The sequence below is a fragment of the Diadema setosum genome, chromosome 22 (assembly GCF_964275005.1).
Source record: "Diadema setosum chromosome 22, eeDiaSeto1, whole genome shotgun sequence".
In the NCBI taxonomy this organism is placed as follows: Eukaryota; Metazoa; Echinodermata; class Echinoidea; order Diadematoida; family Diadematidae; genus Diadema; species Diadema setosum.
Window position 1 is genome coordinate 19,284,342 of NC_092706.1, and position 18,877 is coordinate 19,303,218.

Below are 18,877 nucleotides of genomic sequence, written 5' to 3' on the forward strand. Positions count from 1 at the left end.
CCCCCCTCCACTTCTCCCTTCCCCCTTCTCACACCACCTCTGTACATCTTTCTACAAGAGGCCTGACCAATGTGCCTTTCAATAAATGCTTCAAATAATCACATAGAATAAGTTGCACCATATCATACCCCCGTTCCCCGCACAGAGATTTCTTTCTCATCGGTCACTTGCCTGAAGCAAAGTCTTTTGCTTCTAGCCACTCACAAAATTGTATCGAATCGCAGTCTGATAAAGCTGACTTGTTTTGTCGGTGGACTATCAGGTCATTGTCAGACGTGATCCTCATCGGACCGATCTTGCCTCATCGGATCATGCCTGACATGTCTGACACTGACCTGATAATAGACCACACAAGTTGGATTCATCAGACTGCCATCCAATACACTTTTGTTGGTGGCTGGAAGGGGGGAAAAAAAAAACAACAAATAAAAAACACTTTGCATCCAACAAGTGACCCATGAGAAAAAAAAAATCTTTGTGGAACGGGGTATTATTTGATCTGTCTCGCATCTGACAAGATTCTTTCTGCCATGTCTTCCTCCCCTTATTCTGATTCAGAAGCTGAATGAACTACTGTGAGAACAGAAATGTCTGCCAAGTTACATGAACTTCACTTATTTTTATCATCCCCCCCCCAAACAATTCCCTCCCCTTACCCCCCCCCCCAAAAAAAAAAAAAAAAAATGCCAGTGTCCTTACTTCATGAGTTCAGTACATCACCAAAAAAAACCCCCCACAAAAATGTCTATAAATGTTCCACGCTGCAGTATCATCTACTACTCAAAATGCCCCAGTTGTAGGCTGCATGCATATTGATAGACACTTTGTACTTTGAGATTCCTGAAAAAGAAAGACTCTTCTATAATTTCCAGAAAATAAAAGACAAATAATTCACCTGGTATTCCTTTCTCTGCAACCAAACATCTTTCTGCAGTGCAGTCTGGTTTCAGGTAGGGGGTGGGGTGGGCATGAGGGTGGGGTGGGTTTTCTGTTGTCTCTCATACCATAAAGGTTGACATTCAGTACCACGACCGATTATACCTGTTCTTGCATATCTCAGATGAGACAGAAAAGAAGGACATGAGATTTCATGACACGTCACAGTCACAAGCTTCTCCCATATGATAAAATGTGATGAAATGAATACTTATCTATATTGTCTGGCCTTGAGGGGGACACTGTGATGTACTGCCAAAGTTACAAATTGTAGAACCATGTTGTATGAGTCAAATAATATTGTTGTAATGGGGGCAATACTATTCTTGCGTCCCCTGAAAATTGCTAGCCTTTAATATCACCCTTTAATTCTAAAGACTGCACAATTTATTCACATCCTTGTAAAATTCATCAAATCCCTCATCATACAGAAATTCATAGATAACTTTGAGCTGCTGCAGGTTACAAAATAACCAAAATACACATTGTCAGAGTACTACATTTATGTGCACACATTAGTACTGTGTACAAGCTGGGCATCGAGTCTGCAGATTTTAAATTTAGCTACAGGATCTCTTGCACAAACATATAGTTTTGTAGTTTGCGCACACGGATGTCCATGAATCTGTAAAGGTGGGGTATTGTATTTTGGCCCTCTGATTTGTTAAGAATAATATGTATGTATAAAACATTTCAAAAACTCCCAGAAGCAATTCATATTTTGTCCAGTTGAAGATATGTATTTGACCACTATGATGCCGCACTTTAAGTATGATGTGAACGCGCATTGAATACTAAAGAGAACCATTTAGTGCTCATTTACTTTCTTGCCTGCTTTCACGATAATTTCATTATCTCTGGAGACTCTTTAGCATCACCAAGTTTCAGAAAGGATTTCAAGGAAAAGAGATCATTAAAGGCCCAGAAATCGGCTCTGTCACTGATTGGACTGAACAATGTCTATCAGCAGCAAAATAGGCTAAAACGGTGTGGTCATTACTGCACTTTTTCTTTTCTTTGTGTGTCTGACTCTTGGCTCATTAGTCTGTCATTCATGCTGCATCTATGGTTTGCTTGTGGCCCTCCCCTCGGGCTGTTTTGCAAACAGACAGCAAAGAATACGTTAATTGGCCATGGATCTTTGCAGCATCCTGTCTAGACTACTGTGCAGGGGAAAGATGCAGCAATGATGCTCATCCAAGTCACACCTTGAGTATGCCATGCTTGCCTCGTTGGAAGCGAAATGGGTTAATATATTCCTATTTTGGACCCTAGTGTATAAGTTAATGGCTTGAATGAGGCTTAACAGGCCAGTGGGAATAGACCACAACATCAAATGATCCAAAACTCATGTCACCTTTCATTTATTCATTATCATCACTGTTTTCATATTCTCTCTGAATTGTTGAACTTGTTCCTCTGCTCACACTTACTGGTACTTTCACCTGGGGGTAATTTTTCTTTGAATTTTCCTTGCCAATACTGTCATCTTCATGTGATCTGAAAAAGGCATCATTGCCTATAAAACATAAAGATTTTTTTTTTTATCACATGATTCTAGTTTCACAACACATGGAAAGTGAATTCGAGAACCCGACAGAGCAAACAAACCAGAGTGTTTACAGTCAGGGAAAAGTAAGAAATTCAGGTGGGCTGGCACGGATGGCATGGAGACACAGAAGTTGGGGGCAACTCTTGGAGGGAAATCAATCCTGACAGTCAATTTCACATTCAGATTTCACCATTCCTACCCTTTATCACTCAAGAGATCAACACCACTCCTCCAAGTTTCCTTTCTCCATGTGAACATATACTGCAAAAGCCCCGTATCCAAATGTCAAATACACTTTTCTTCTCTCGGGGTCCCTCTTATACTACTAAGAGCCACGGATAGCTGACCCCTGCCATCGAGAGGAAAAAGTCGTGATATCAATCGCCTTATCTTTGATCTGCCTGAAATTGAGTGGATCAAAACAAGACTGTAGCACAAAAGAAAAGTTACATTCATGGTTCCAACGAATTGACAGGGAAAAAGTAGTATGCATTACTGCTTGCTCCATCCCAAAATTCCCATCTTGCTGTAATACAATACACCACTTTACTCTGCACCTCTGTTGTACTATTGCCTCACCAAGTCTGTAAATAATGTGCATGCCATGGCCAACACTATGAAATATGCACAAGATTAATGTTGCATGTGTAATATTCTACAAAGTTATTCAAACTTGCAGACCATTCTTCTTAATTAAGTGATTTCATCATTACCAGTGGATGAGAAATGTTGATAACAGATATTATTGTTAAATAAACACTTAGATATTATGCCTTCCCTACAATTATACATGCCACCACTGTACTATGAAATGTGAAATTTGTGTTAAATGCAGGGTTTGTAGAACCATCTGTAATTCACACTCTGTGAGATATTTCATACCTGTACGACTGCATTATAAAAATCAGCATGTTCACAAGCATTTGAAAATGTCACACTCAGGGCTGCCAACATTGGAAACTAGTTGAGAGTGAGACTCCCAGAGGCCAATGCTATAATTTAGGAGTCAAAATGAGTGAGATCAATAGAAATGCATGCAAATGAAATAAAGTTTTAGAGTGAGAAAGGACCAAAATGAGTGAGTCTCACTCTCAATGAGTGAGAGTTGGCAGCCCTGCACCCTTGCTAAGTACCACGAACAAGCAAATGCCCATGCAGCTACAGTGTAGGAAATATAACAAAATCCTGGTTCATCAAATTTTGACTATGGGCTTGTTTTCATAAATGGTTAAAAAAAAAAATCAGTGATTCAGTTGAATAGACCAGTCTTGTATATTAAAGGAGAAGTTCACCTTCATTAACATAAGGATTGAGAGAATGTAGCAATATTAGTAGAACACATCATTGAAAGTTTGAGGAAAATCCGACAATCCGTTCAAAAGTTATGAATTTTTGAAGTTTTTGTGCAGTCACCGTTGGATGAGAAGACTACTGCAGTATATGATGTCACATGCGTACAACAATATAAGGAAAATATAAAGAAAATTTCACAAAATTTCATCTTTTGAAAAAAGTACACATTTCCTTGACTCGTTACTAACATATGTTATGGGTAATATTATTCTCATTGCCTTTAGAAAGAGGCAAGTCAAGTGCTCTTTTATTAAGCGAAAAAGTGAAAATATGTTGAATTTTCTTTATATTTTCGTTATACTGTTGTACTCATATGACATCACGAGCCTTAGTAGTCTCCTCATCCAGCGGTTCCAACACAAGAATGTTAAAAATTAATAACTTTTGCATCGATTGTCCAATTTTCCTCAAACTTTCACTGATGTGTTCTATTATTGCTGCATCCTCTCGATCCTTATGTTTATGAAGGTGAACTTGTCCTTTAAATAAAGGTGCAATGTTCATCATATGTGGTTCTAGACATCACATATTACAGCTGGAAAATCTACCAGCTTATTTCATGTTTACAGCCAATGCTGGGCAGATGTTCCCCTCAGAGTTTTCATACCTGCATGGTTCCTAACAACAGAGGGCAGTATGCCACTATGAGACATTCTCTGTACCATTATCCCATTCCCTCAGACTGGTGACAAAAGGCTGCAAGTCCTGGGAACTATGATTTGATTGTTGATTTGGTTGATGGTATTTTCTCTACAAGTACATCAATTCTCTGCAATTTCATAAACAATGTGCAAATATGGCAACACACAGTAATATGAATATGCTCAACAATTTTCAATGTTAAGTTACATCTGTAATATAATCACATGTTACTTTTTAAAGGACAAGTTTACCTTGATATAGTGTACATGTGGATTCAGAGAATGCAGCAACATTTAGGAGACTACGTGAGGGAAAGTTTGAGGAAAATTGCAGTGTCCGTTCAAAAGTTATGAATTTTTGAAGTTTCAGTGCCACAATTGCTGGATGAGAAGACTACTACAGCTTGTGACGTTACATGCGTAGAATGATATAAAGAAAATATAAAGACTAGACTCGGAATTTGTCAACACTGACAAATTAGGTGATCCGATTTTTTTTTTAATCAATGATTCGAGTCCTGATCGCAATAGGCATGACCATATATAGGTTTCATCTGTGTTTAGAGACATTGGCCGTGTGATATTTGGATTCTCATTTAGAAAAGAGAGTCAGGTCTGCCATCTTTGGTACCAAATTACCAAAATACACTATAACGAAGATACAGAATGAAGTATATTTGACCATTGACCCAACTTTGCACAGCCAAGATGGCCTCTGAGCAAAAAGTGGTTATCTTGTGAAATGATACTTGTAACATGGTCTTTGCGTGTGCAAAATATGGGAAAGATAGGACATGTATTTCCCAAGATACAGGTTGAAACATTTATGACCTTTGACCCTAATTTACATACCCAAGATGGTGTCTGATCAAGTAGTTGTTATTTTATGAAATAATGTATGTGACATGAACTAAACATGTGCAAAACATGGGGGTGATATGGGCTGTTTTTCTTGAGTTATTGCAAAGAAAGTTGCAGAAAGAAAGAAATATCTCAATACATCGAAGATAAGTTTGATTTCAACCAAGATTTTTGATATGATCTCGGCATCGTATGAAAAATGGAGGGTACATAACGATAGCCCAAAGTCTCAGCTATAACATATTAAAATCTGGGAGAAATTCACAGAAGAGTGAGTGAGCTAGTGCTCGATAAAGACCGTCATGTCAATTTTCACTTCCAGAAAAATTCCCTCCCATAGAGATAACACGTAAACTGGTTAAATTTGACAAGGTTACTTTACGAGGTGAAGACATCATCCGATTAAAACTTTGATTGAACAAAACTTAAAGAGTATTAAATTGGCTACAACATACTAAAATCTGGAAGAAATTCACCGAAGGGTAAGTGAGCTAGTCGTCGATAAAGACAATCATGTCAACTTTCACACCTAAAAGAAAAATTCCCTCCCATAGAGATAACACGTCATAACGAAGATACAGCGTGACCTTCGACCCCATTTTGCACAGACATGATGGCCTCTGAGCCAAAAATGGTTATTTTGTGAAATGATCCTTGTATTATGGTCTTTACGTGTGCAAAATATGGGAAAGATAGGACACGTATTCACCAAGATACAGGATAAAACATTTATGACCTTTGACCCTAATTTACATACCCAAGATGGCATCTGATCAAGTAGTTGTTATTTTGTGAAATAATGTACGTGACATGAACTAAACATGTGCAAAATATAGTGGTGATCGGGTATGTTTATCTTGAGTTATTGCAAAGAAAGTTGCAGAAAGGAAGAAATATTTCAATACATCGAAGATAAGCTTTAATTTCAACCAAGTTTTGGGACGTGATGCCGACTCCGTATGAAAAAACAAAGGGCACACTTACGATAGCCCAAAGTCTCAGCTACAACATACTAAAATATGGGAGAAATTCACCGAAGCATAAGTGAGCTAGTGCTCGATAAAGATAGTCATGTCAGTTTTCATTTCCAGAAAAAACTGCACTCCCATAGAGATAACACGTAAACTGGTCAAATTTGACACTGTTACTTTTAATCCCTTTTTACGAGGTGATGCCGTCATCCAATCAAAAAGTTGTTATAATATGAGTGAAAGACCATTTAATAAGCTACAACATATTGAAATTTGGAAGAAAATCGACAAAAGAATAAGTGAGATACGCTTGAGTGAACTTGAAATTTGATGACGTCATTTTGAAAATTTACTTTACTTTATTAAGAAATTTGATATCTTTTGATCATTTTTTCAGCATCGCCAACCCATGAAATGACATGTACAACTCATCAGCTTTCAGAATATGTAAAGAAAATGGGGGGGGGGGGGGGCACCGTCCATCCTGACGAGTAAAATCGGATTTAAAATTGGCGATTTTTTGGCATAGTTGCACTGTATATCGCCATTGACGCGCGCGCAGAATTTCAACTTTGACAGGCCCGTATGACGTCATATTGAGTCGGATTGACTTGAAACTTGGTAGAAATATTCCTTGACATTTCAGGCATCCCATAAGCGTAAAAAAACGGGAAATTTATATTGCACATGAGCTGTGCATGCGTATATGTGCGCGCGCGTACGCGTCTGTCCAATTTTTTCATTTTTCAAAAAATGCTCCAAATGGTCTGAAACGTGTGCAAAAAAAATTTGAGCTCGATTTGAGCATACAAATATTTCAACGCGCACGTTTTAAGAGAAAATATGAATTTTGAGAATATGAGTAGAATGCCCATAACCTGAAATATTATATGTGACGTAAATTTCATTGAAAAATTCCATTCCATTGATTAGATATGATTGAGAATGTGTTTTCATATAATGACGTCATAGTGACGTCACGGTTGACTGATCACTATGATTTTATTAGACCCGTCGTCTTTGGGACATGATACATATATGGTATAAGTTTGAAATTGACAGGAAGAACACTTTCTGAGCTAATCGATACACAAATTTTGAGGAGAAAGAAGAAGAAAAAGAAGAAGAAGAAGAACAAAGAATGAGTACAGATACAGAAGGTGATCCGAGAGGATACTCGGATCACCTAAAAACTCAACATATTTTCACTTTTCTCACATTAAAAAAAGAGCACAGAAGGTAGGGAGAATGATATTACCCTTGACAAACGTCTGTTACAAGTCGAGGGAATGTGTATTCCCCCTCCCCCCAAAAAGGAAGTTTTGTGGAATTCTCTTTAAATATTTTCCTTATATCATTGTATGCATCATAGACTGTAGTAGTCTTTTCATCAAGCAGTGACTGCGCAGATGATATTGGTGCATTCACTCAAACCACACGTACACAGTATATTAAAGAACCCTTTATATACATGTGGATTGAGTGAATGCAGTAATATCAGTATAATACATCAGTGAAAGTTTGGGGAAAATCTGACAATCTATTCAAAAGTTATGAATTTTTAAAGTATCTGTGCAGTCCCTGCTTGATGAGAAGACTACTACAGTGCATGATGTCACATTCATAAAACGATATATGAAAATATAAAGAGAATTTTAACAAAATTGATTTTTATGTGAAAAAATGCACATTCCCTAGACTTGTCACTGACGTATGTTACAGGTAATATTATTTCCCCTGCCTCCCGAAAGAGGTAAGTCAAGTGTTCTTTTATTACTCAAGAAAAGTGAAAATATGTAGAGTTTACTTCATATTTTCTCTATATTGTTCTACATATGACATCACAAGCTGTAGTAGTCTTCTCATCCAGCAGTGACTGAGCAGAAACTTGAAAAATTCATGACTTTTGAACAGATTGTCTGATTTTCTTCAAATTTTCACAAAAAACTTTTCACTATCTACCACCTCATCATCTGACAATAAAGGCATTTACCTTGGGAGTAGGGATTTCAAAAATGTTCGAACTATCTGATGTATACATTGCATGTGTAGGTTAGTTGTGTCATAAAACATCCATGTAAAAATTTCACACTAAAGCCTATTAAAGGAGATATCAATATTTATCTCATTAAACCATAACTGTAGACGATTCATTCTAGAAACAATTCTGTTGTAACTATTGTTCACATTTTGTATTTTCAACAGTACTCAACATTTATTATACTGATTAACATAAATTTATACATTGGTTGTTTCTATCGCTAACTCACATTTTAGAACTATTATGAAGCACAAAAGCTGGGTTTTTGTTTCATCTACAATTATGGTAAACAATGCCTTTAATCTGTAATATTTCAGTAATCTATAAAAACCCACCTTCATCAAAGAATCAAAACACAATGAGTGTTTTTTTCATGTATTCTTCAACTGAGCAGTCAGTCACTGCACCAGTGGTTTACAGTCAGACTGCAGCGCGAGTGAAATTGCACATACTGTATACGCCATATATTTCGCGAGTCTAAATTTTCGCGAATCAGGAATTCCCGACGATTTCACGAGTGGTTAAATTTGCGATCGTGGAGTCCCGTACAGAACGGAGAAGTGTACAGGCGTACGTCACATTCACATCGGGATTTGAGTCAATATTTTCGCGTGTCTTTAATTTCGCGAATAGCACCTGACTCGCGAAATTCGCGAAAATAAAAATCTCGCGAAATATTCGGTGTATACAGTATTTATTCAAGTCTTGATAGGTCAGCAGTGCTTGAATACATAATGAACGGATACATGGTCATAAACAAATTTGTGTAGAACAAATATTTCTTGTCAGTTTTCTATAATTCTACCATCAAATGAAAGAGAAAATATCAATATTCCCATAATCTAAATAAAATCGAAAATAAGAATCAAGATCATCAAAATTGCTTACAAAGTTCAGTGCTGTATTCCAACAAAAACAAACAAACAAACAAACAAACAAAAAAATCCTTCTATTCCGGGTCTGTAATTGGTCGAAAACTGATTAATCTGAAATATGATTGATCACTTATCAAAATATTTAACAATTTCTTTATAGAATTTTGTCATCTTCATCAATGGGTATGAGAATTTTGAAAAAGCAGACATTGACATAAATGATGAAAAATATCACCAATCTGATCAAGAGAGTAATTTTCACAAATTTTTACACTTCTTGGAATGCTTGGGTACCATCCTGCCACTACAGGTAACTTGTTATTCAAACATCTATTAAAGCAACAGAAAATTTTTCTTTGTTCGGTAGGACTTAATGCAATCAAATAATTCTCGAATTCAAGTTCATACTTAAAAAATAATTTCCACAAAGTGTACACTGTGTGCTCGAATAGAATAATATACTTCATCATACCAGTCCTTTTAAATTTGACACCCAATAACCTCCGAATCACCGCTGACTTCAATTTTGACAGTGTCAATGCCCATGCTTGATTTTCCCAAATATCAGTGAAACCCAAACTATCGAGAAGTCCTTTTATTTTTTGAGTCCCCAGCATGCTATGAGTGCTATTAAAAGGACTAAACAATGAAGAGTTAAAGAATGCAATAAGCGGGATAATTACCCTCTTTGCCATGGACAATTCTGTACCAGAACAGCATACGATACGCAATGATATATTCTAATTTGTAAACCCTAGTTCCCCATAAACCATTCAATTTGGTGTGTTCTTATAAATGTCCTAGATACATTTTTTTTTTAAAAACAAAATTCTAAATATCTAAAAATACCCAAGTTGAGATACATTGCAGCTTTTCAAATCCCCCTACCTCACACCCATACAAGACAGGTACCAGGTAATTCTAATTGATCAAACAGCTCTAAGTTGTATAAAAGGCATAGACTCTACATGATCAAGCTTTAATTTCATAAAAAGGTGTTGCCTGACAAAACCTGTTTATCAATGGCCTTTTTGAATACATTGTTATAGGTTGTTACACATTGTTATTTGTTGTTATACATTGTTATAACTTGCATGTTCCCTCGCCATGTCTTTTGTTAGTCACATTAATATCACAGAAACATGCAAGTTTATGCCGAGTCGAGGGGAAGGTGCATTCCAATGTCTTTTGTTAAACATTTCAGTACGGTACCGGTACTTTAGCAATGATTGACAGATGATGTCATCTCAAGAATATTGGTTTGGAAGGATTTTTTGTGGGCGTTCCCAAGTAGTCTGAATAAGAATAAAAGAAAAATCGTTAAAAATATATGGAATGTTTCTAGACATTCGTTTCACCACAAAAGTGATGTTGAGGGTAGGCCTATAAGCCAGTTCGGAGTTCCACTCTGCGCATGAGCAGAAGAAAGGTCATTAGGACCAACAGGCACGTTGGTTTTTAAAGTCACTGGGATAAGCGTCTGTGATGTATTATTATGTATCATGATTATTCATGTAATCCTTATAAATGCTGCTTGCCAGCACATCCACCTGACAGCAAAAGTGGAATTTGGCAATATCGATAGAAAGAGGTTGTTCTTACATTCAATGTAAGATAATGAAATGGATGCTTTCCCAAGTGTTAACTGACGGATCATTCTGGTCATCTGGTCTATGCGAGTTCATTCTTTGTTTAAGCAGGATTGATGAATACCATAAATGTGTAAATCGTTACGTAAAGCTTATGCATTATGTCGCTCTGAAAACGAGTGAAGAGCCCCTTAACCGACTGAGAAAAAAGAAAGGTCATTCGGACCAATGTGCCCATGAGCTAACTCCGAACTGGCTTATTGAATCAACACAAATCAACTATACATTTGGATTTCAGGGCCCCTTTAAATGTTATTCCCAAAATATTATACCAGACACCCACCAAATTTATTCTCTCCAAAGACGAAAGTTGGAAACTTGTTTCCCTAGATCCAACACTTAACAGTTACGTGTACAATGTAGGGCCTAGACTCCCTACCCTTTGCAAAAACTGTAGTAGGGTCTAGAGAACGTTTGTACTTTTGATTACAGGTGTTTATGGAAAATAACAAAAAACAGAATCTATTAATAGTATTATACTAAAGAGTATTAAATGTTAAAGCTTTTTCTAATTCTTGAGGGCTTCCACCTAAAACAATGGTGTTTCTATCTGCATAAGAGCCAAGAGGCCAAGTAGGGCCGGATGAATAGTAGGTAGACGTTTTCTAGGTGGGGGGGCGCCCGGGCGGGGCCTTAGTAAGTGGGATGCAGTCTCCTCCTTGCCCTATAAACACTAACACTTAGACATCTACAGTAACAATAAAACATTACATGAGCTGCCTTTGATAGACCCTATATCTGACACCACGTGCACGAGTAAATTTCTTAATAATCTTTGGAAGTCGTTTAGTATCTTTTTGATATCTTTTTAGTATCTAAAAGTATCTTTTTTAGGTAGAAATGAGCGCCTTATAAGAGTCTCACTATTATTATTAAAAACAGGGCAATTAAAGGCAATGGAAGGAGTGTGATAGAGAGGAGAGAAGGGAATATGAAAGAGATGCTTTGGCAAAGACTCCTTTAGTAAATTACGACCAACAAGGTCAGGGTTTCTGCACATCTACCAGCTAGCATCATGCAGCCGCAGCTCTCGCTCAAACGCTCCTTTCGTACTCGTCCGCTCGTGTGTGCGGCCGGGGGCCGGGCCCGCAGCGGCGGCGAGCTGCACGTCATTCCATCCAGTGCAGTGTGCCCATGCAATACCTCATCATGTAGTCCACAACCTATACTAGCATTATGCGATTATTTAACTGTTCCTGGCCAATTACCTGATATAAATGAGTGTCAGGCCACGGCAGGAGTCATGTCTTGTAATCGACAGTCTTGATGATCACTGGCTAAACAAACTAAGAGAAGACGAGAGAAAGATCACGAAGGCTTTATCCTTGGCCATCCAGGGGTGCTGTTCGTAGTAGATCATCAACCCATGTTGTTTTTGTGCGTGTTTTTTTTTTTTTTTTTTTTTTTTTTCGCGTGGGTTTGCCTGCATTGCATGCGCGCTCCCTTATTGCTCGAAACAAAAATGCTACGGGTCTATACTATCGATAGAAAAAAAAAAAAAAAAAAAAAAACTTACTAGAGATCGATCACATAGACAAGCAAGTCAATCGATCAATTACCAGGCACGTCCATTCTTGTATGGGTAACAATAATTGACAAACGCAGAGAAGAGATCGTTACATTAATTTGAATAAGTTTTATAGTACTCTATTTATGATTGAAAAAGGTCTAGATCATGTCTCTTGGTTCTAATTATTCCACAAAGGAGCTATTTTGAATGAAAGAATTCCACATATGTGAAGCATTTATAGAACAAAATATACGCTATTAAAGTTAATCCATGGATAGACCCCCCATCATCATCGTGAAGTAAATTTCATTTTAAGAGCAAATTTGTCGTTTTATATGGATAATTTGTACATTTCCTTCAAAAATTATGAGATCTAATATAAATTTTAAGTCAAATTTCATTGTAAGGTGTAATAGAACAGGAAACGTAGAATTCTACTATCGCACTGCATGCAGCACAAAAACCTGACCAAGTGCGAAAGGTCATCAAGTACCCGGATTGAACATGGCGACACCACCTAGGTGAAATGTTGTGTGTTATGTTAGGGGTGAAAAGAGGCATCAAATTCACAGCTTTCCTGTAATGCTTTTCCGTGTCTGATTCACTTCTAACATACTTGCATTGATGGTGATGTATGCAAGCAAACAACCAAGACTCCGTGATGGGTAAATTTCTTCTCAGCTAGCAAATTTTGTTCAATCAACAATCTTTCCCCACTTTATATGCATGTTGGGATTGATTTTTCTGTGGTGGGACTGTATGTAGAACAGTAGATTCTACATGTTTTGCAGTCTGCTCCACACAATGTTTCAGGAGAGGATGAAGCCCTATTTGTTTTCTGCGGCTTAATGATTTCCTTGTGAGGCAGTTTGTATTCTCTTTATCATGTCTTGATGTGTAATAAAAGTTTTTTTCCCCTTCATTTTCATTGCAGGTTCCATGAGCGGAATGAAGCCCATCCCTTTCAGGTTTGTAGTGATTGAATTGATAGATGCCTGTGTAAATTTTATTTTATTATTTATTAAGTATTACAATCATACTCAATGTCTCAATTTCAAATTAAGTAGTCTGTAATTAAGTGAATATAATTTGTTAATGTGCAGTAGGATGTAGCATATATTTGTCTGGTTGTTTACATAACCACTGATAACAGGGGATCATGAAGTGAAGACTTTCAAGTTTTATGCTGATAGTACAATTGTACTTGTGAGTTGTGTAGCTAAGTTTAAATTATGGTATGACTTGTAACTTCTTGTTGAATGTTGGGCAAAACATGAAGTCTATGCTGTGTGGTATGAAATGGTGGTAGTGGAGATTTTGAGTGAGTGACTGGAGGTCTTGTGCTGACATTTCTATGAACAATACGGGTGTTTGATATGAGTTAAAGTCTTGAGAACACAGAAGTTGAAGGGAAGTGAACTTGAATAATGCCCAGTGGTGCACAAAGAGAGTCGGGCAAGTTTCCACTTTCAGATACAGAATGATTAAGTTGTAAGGCAGCCAGTTCAGTCAAAAACTTTCCCCCTTGTAATCTTCCATATGATTAGCAGTGGTGGTCATACTTTTTTTCCTCTAGACCCTTGGATAGTATGACTAGAAATATGAAGAATATAGTTCTGAGTGCAGTGATGTGCACTGTCGCAGGAACGCATGTAGTGAACAGTGAATGCAGCTTGAACAGATGGATATCTTGTCTATAGTAAGCAATAAATTCCTCCTAATAAAGACCTGTTAATAACTAGAGTAAAAAACAAACAAACTATGCGTCAGAGTGCCTACTTTTGGCAGGGGCACTTTCGTTCATCAAAATGGCTAAATGAACATCATGTGTGCTTAGTCCCACTTTAGAAAACAAGCAGGAGTTACTCGCAAGTGTTATGGGTAGTGACACCTGAGCTTATTGGGCCTTTTCGTCAAATGAAATGGCCCTTGTTGCAAATAGGCACCCTGTACTAAGCCTGCTGCAAACGGGGGATTTTACTCCAGTCTGCTCAACACTGTACCAAGTTTAAACAGCAGCGTCATTATAGGACACCATCTCCAAGAATGCAGATAGCTTCAAAAATGCAGACAAATGGCTGGACTCTAACTTGAATCCTAATAGTACAATATTGTACCTTTTAAGTTTTTACCTGTTCATGAGCTATAGTATAAAGGGGTCTGACTTTGTTCAGCAATATTGTGTCGCTGGGGCGACAAGACCTCGTATCTACAAAATGTCAAATGTTCAGGAGAGCCAAAAAACATGGCAGCCAAAGCACTATAGCGAATGGGATAGCCTTTTCTTTTACATGCCGTGGTGGCTTCATTTTTGGAGTAAGACAGTTGGGATTTGGACAGGACATCACTTAACCCACTATTTGACTATTAATCCAAAAAAGTCATTTTCACCAAAATTGCAGATACAAGGTCTTGTCACCCCAGCAACGATTGCTCATACTGGTACTTGTTAGGCTTGCATCCATGAACACATGGGATTTGATTCACAGAGCTGAGTGTATGCTGTTAAGTGCACATCACTGGACAGTAGTTTTAATGCAGATGAATGGTGATGATAATGCTTTTAATTGTGCATGTCTGATCTGACAGTTCTCCATGCACTTAACATCCAAGATAATTCTTTGTTATACACCCAAGATACAAAACAACAATGTTTGAAACCTTTGTTAAGTCTTGATCAGCGAATTTATCTAATATCCCTGTGACATTGTACAGAATGGATTTATGTGTTACTACAAGTGTGTATTCCAGAATGTTTGGTAACATAGAGCTTCTGTGGTAGAGGGATGACTGTGTTTCAAAGAGAAATAAAAAGAAAAACTACATGCCATTATTAACAGGTTTGTAGAAATGTAGATCTGCCTTTTCAAAAATTGTTCTTGTGCAGCTTGGGTGTACACGTGCATGTGTGTTTACAGTCTTTTGAGAAAGGTATAATTAATCCAAAGATGTGTCTAGTTTGCATTGAGTGTTTAACTTTAGCTTTTAGCATAGGTTGCATACTATCTAGGTTCACAAACAATTAGTATTTTGTAGTTCTGTTGCCATTCTGTTATTAGGGAAAGAGTTCATTCAACTATTTTCTATATCAACTTGATGTGGTGTATCAGTACATAATGTAGGTCAGTTGTCAGTGTTTCCAGAAAATGGGCCTGCACTCATTCAAATTAGAAACATGCCCATACCAACAAAAATCAAATAGTCATAATGCTGTGATTTGGGGTGTGCTGAAGTGAATTTGATGAAAGCGTTTATAGTATGTAATATTTGATGAAGTCATATTTCAATGTATTATTGCAGTTACAGGCATGTAGAGTTATGGTTTGAACCAGCAACTGTGTAGCTATAGAGGCTATAGAAGACTGCCACTGTTTTTAGGTCTGACCTAGTGTTTATTCAAATTTTAGAAGGCAGAATATGTTTTCTAAATGCATGAAACAGTTACAATTTATTGTTAAAATAATGTATTGTAATATGTATGTTGTCTGGAGCATCACTGATGGTTCTTCATCTTGAACTGAATTTGACAGGGTGTTGACGGTCACTCCAAAGGGCGAGAAAACAACGAGATGGCGTCGGAAAGGGAGAGGAAGAAGCCAACACCTTCAAATGCTACTGGAAGCCATTCATCGACCAATCAGAACAGCCCCAGGAACGTCATTACGAAGACCATGTACATCCAACGTCAAAAGGATAAGCAGAAGTCAGGTAAAAAAAAAGGAAGAAATGAATAACAAATCTGATGATATTTACTCAAGACGAGGGTTGAAAAGAAAATGAGGGTTGAAAGAAATTGTTATGTTACAGTGCTATAGAATGGTTGACTGATGGTGTCTGTGCTATTAACCTCATATTTCCCCCCTTTTTTCATTGGTCTCGTGGCAATTTCAGAATATTGTCAAAGTGGGAGAGCCAAATTTACTTCAGACACATAAGACTTCAAATGAAGTGTAGTTCTTTCTACCCTTTCCACAGAATACTCAATAAAGCTCCAACTTCTTTGAAAGCACCTCAATCTTCTACAGTAGTAAACAAGCTCTATACTTAGTTATAAATAATTTCATCATTGGGTAGTAGTTGTCAGAATTAAGATAAAAATTGTCTACATGTTTTGCACCATTGAATGAAAATTCTCAATTTTCTTCAAATCCTTCAGAAAAACCTGGCTACTTGTAAGCCGTATACAAGATCTAAGGTTTTGTTTTTTCATTTATGACATAATAACTTTGAAAGAGTATGATAGTGTACATTTGTAAGAATACTGACATGACACTGAAATCAAGTTATAATAAGTATTTTTCTTTATAGCCAAAGAATGTGTATAACACGATGCAAAGCTGTTGCATTAAAGTTTCCCCACAAAACAAGCATCATCTTTTTTTTTTTCACTTTAAATATATATATCCTGTATTCTTCCAGAGTTGTACTCATGGACAAAAAGCCCCCCCCCCCCCCCACAGTGTGATGTAAATTATCAACAGTGGGTGATTTTAGCATCCTTTGCAAGAACACTATCCAAAGAATTTTCTCCAGTAGCTGTGAATTTTCATTCTTCAGAAATGGAAGTAATTGACTCAACATGTAGCACTTGCTTGGATAAACACTTCAAGGGATGGTATAGTTGTGGTTGAAATGGGGCTTCAGGTTTCCTTTTTTTTTTTTTTTTTTGTGTGTGAGATAATGAGAAACCTCTTGAAATATGAAAGAGCATACAATTTTAACAGGTATTCAAAGCTTACACTTTATTTGATGAAAATTGGTTTTGACATGGGCGAGATATCTAAAAACAAAGATGTCCTAATAAAAGGTGGGACCCATATTATGAGGACCACTTTGTCTTGCTAAGTTTTTGGATATCTCAGCCATTTCAAAACCAATTTTCATCAAATAAAGTTTCATTCCCCTTAGAATTGTATGCTCGTAAAAGTTTCATAAGTTTTTGTAATTATCTCACACACAAAAAAAAAAATAAAATCTGAATCCCCCATCTCAACCAGAACTATGCAATCCCCTTAAAAACAGTCCTGAGTTTTTCTTGCCTATATGCAAACCTTTTGTCTTCTTGTTTTGTAAACTTTAACTATGTTTACATGTATTTTTTTTCTTGTCCTTGATTCTAATAATGAGGCAATTATGAATCAGTTCTTGCTACTATTAATGAAAGACTTGCTTGTCAGGACTTTGCATGCACACGTATATGATTATGATTCCATGTGTGTGTGTGTGTGTGTGTTTGTATGCTTGTCAATTGGATTTGAATCAACTTTAATATGAATGAATTGAATGAAAATCGATGTTCTTCTTTCATCACTGTTTTCTGGTGGACAATTAAATCACTTATCACCATAAAATCAAAAAGAAAATACCGGTACGTAATCGAGTGCAAGACAGGGTTGCAGAACATGCGTGCTGAATGTACATTACATGTGGATGACCGTGGTGTGTCTACAGAATACTGTGTATGCATTTACGTAATACTCGTACACGTCATGTGGAGAAACCCTTCGAAACACAAACTAGATTTACCAAGCACACAGTTACACAAGAATCACAGTCTTAGCTTTGCAAACTATTAATATTTCGCACAACTATGGGTGTACATGTAGCTCACCAAGAACATCTAGAGCTACAGGGAGCGACGGCAATATGTTGCACTGCTACGCACCGGTCTTCCATGTGTCTACCAGCAGCACTCACAGTCAGCAGATTGATACCGTTAATCATTTCCAAATGTAAAAGCAACAATCTGTTATTTATTTTAGCATCATACGAAGCAGAATATTACCGTTATTCATTTTCAAATTTACAAGCAAACATCCGACATTCATTTTACTATCATACGGAGCCCAATGTTACTGCTGTCCACTTCCAAAAGTGAAATGAATCATCTGACAATTATTTTAGCATCGTATGGAGCCGAATGTTACTGTTTTTCATTTTTGAACGTCAAGGCAGACATCAGACATTTATTTTACCATCAAATGCAGCTGAATGTTACCGTTATTAATTTCGAAATGTAATAGCAAATATCCGACATTTATTTTAGCATCTTATGGAGCAGAATGTGACTGCTATTCACTTCCAAACGTAAAAGCCATCATGTGACATTTATTTTTGGCATCTTCCGGAGCCGAATGTTATTGCTATTTACTTTCAAAAGTAAAAGCAAACATCCGACATTTATTTTATCATCGTACGGAGTTGAATATCAAATTTTTATTCACTTCCGAACGTAAAAGGGATCATTCGACATTTATCTTAGCATCTTCCGGAGCTGAATGTTACTGCTATGTACTTTCGAACGTAGAAGCAAACATCCGGTATTCATATTATCATCGTACGGAGTTGAATATTATTATCTATTTCCGAACGTCAAAGCAAACATTCGACATTTATTTTAGCATCTTACGGAGCCGAATGTTATTGCTATTTACTTTCGAATATAAAAGCAAACATCAGACATTTATTTTATCATCATACGGAGTTGA

At 36.9% G+C, this 18,877-nt stretch overlaps 3 protein-coding genes across 3 annotated transcripts in view; 2 read left to right on the plus strand and 1 right to left on the minus strand.

Annotated features, from left to right (window-relative positions):
- Positions 1–12,229, minus strand: part of LOC140245637 (MAGUK p55 subfamily member 7-like) — a 97,830-nt gene extending 85,601 nt beyond the window's left edge. Inside the window, exon 1 of the mRNA XM_072325199.1 lies at positions 12,088–12,229. The gene's annotated coding sequence lies outside the window, so the exon portion shown is untranslated. The remainder of the gene's footprint in view (positions 1–12,087) is intronic.
- Positions 1–18,877, plus strand: part of LOC140245051 (U6 snRNA-associated Sm-like protein LSm5) — a 340,876-nt gene that overhangs the window by 113,906 nt on the left and 208,093 nt on the right. The gene's annotated exons all lie outside the window — the stretch shown is intronic.
- The window catches only part of LOC140244994 (uncharacterized), a 42,160-nt gene continuing 36,199 nt past the window's right edge, over positions 12,917–18,877 (plus strand). The window contains exons 1-3 of the mRNA XM_072324585.1: positions 12,917–13,054; positions 13,324–13,357; positions 15,920–16,097. Of these exons, the coding sequence (XP_072180686.1) occupies positions 13,014–13,054; positions 13,324–13,357; positions 15,920–16,097 (253 nt within the window). The 5' untranslated portion in view covers positions 12,917–13,013. The remainder of the gene's footprint in view (positions 13,055–13,323; positions 13,358–15,919; positions 16,098–18,877) is intronic.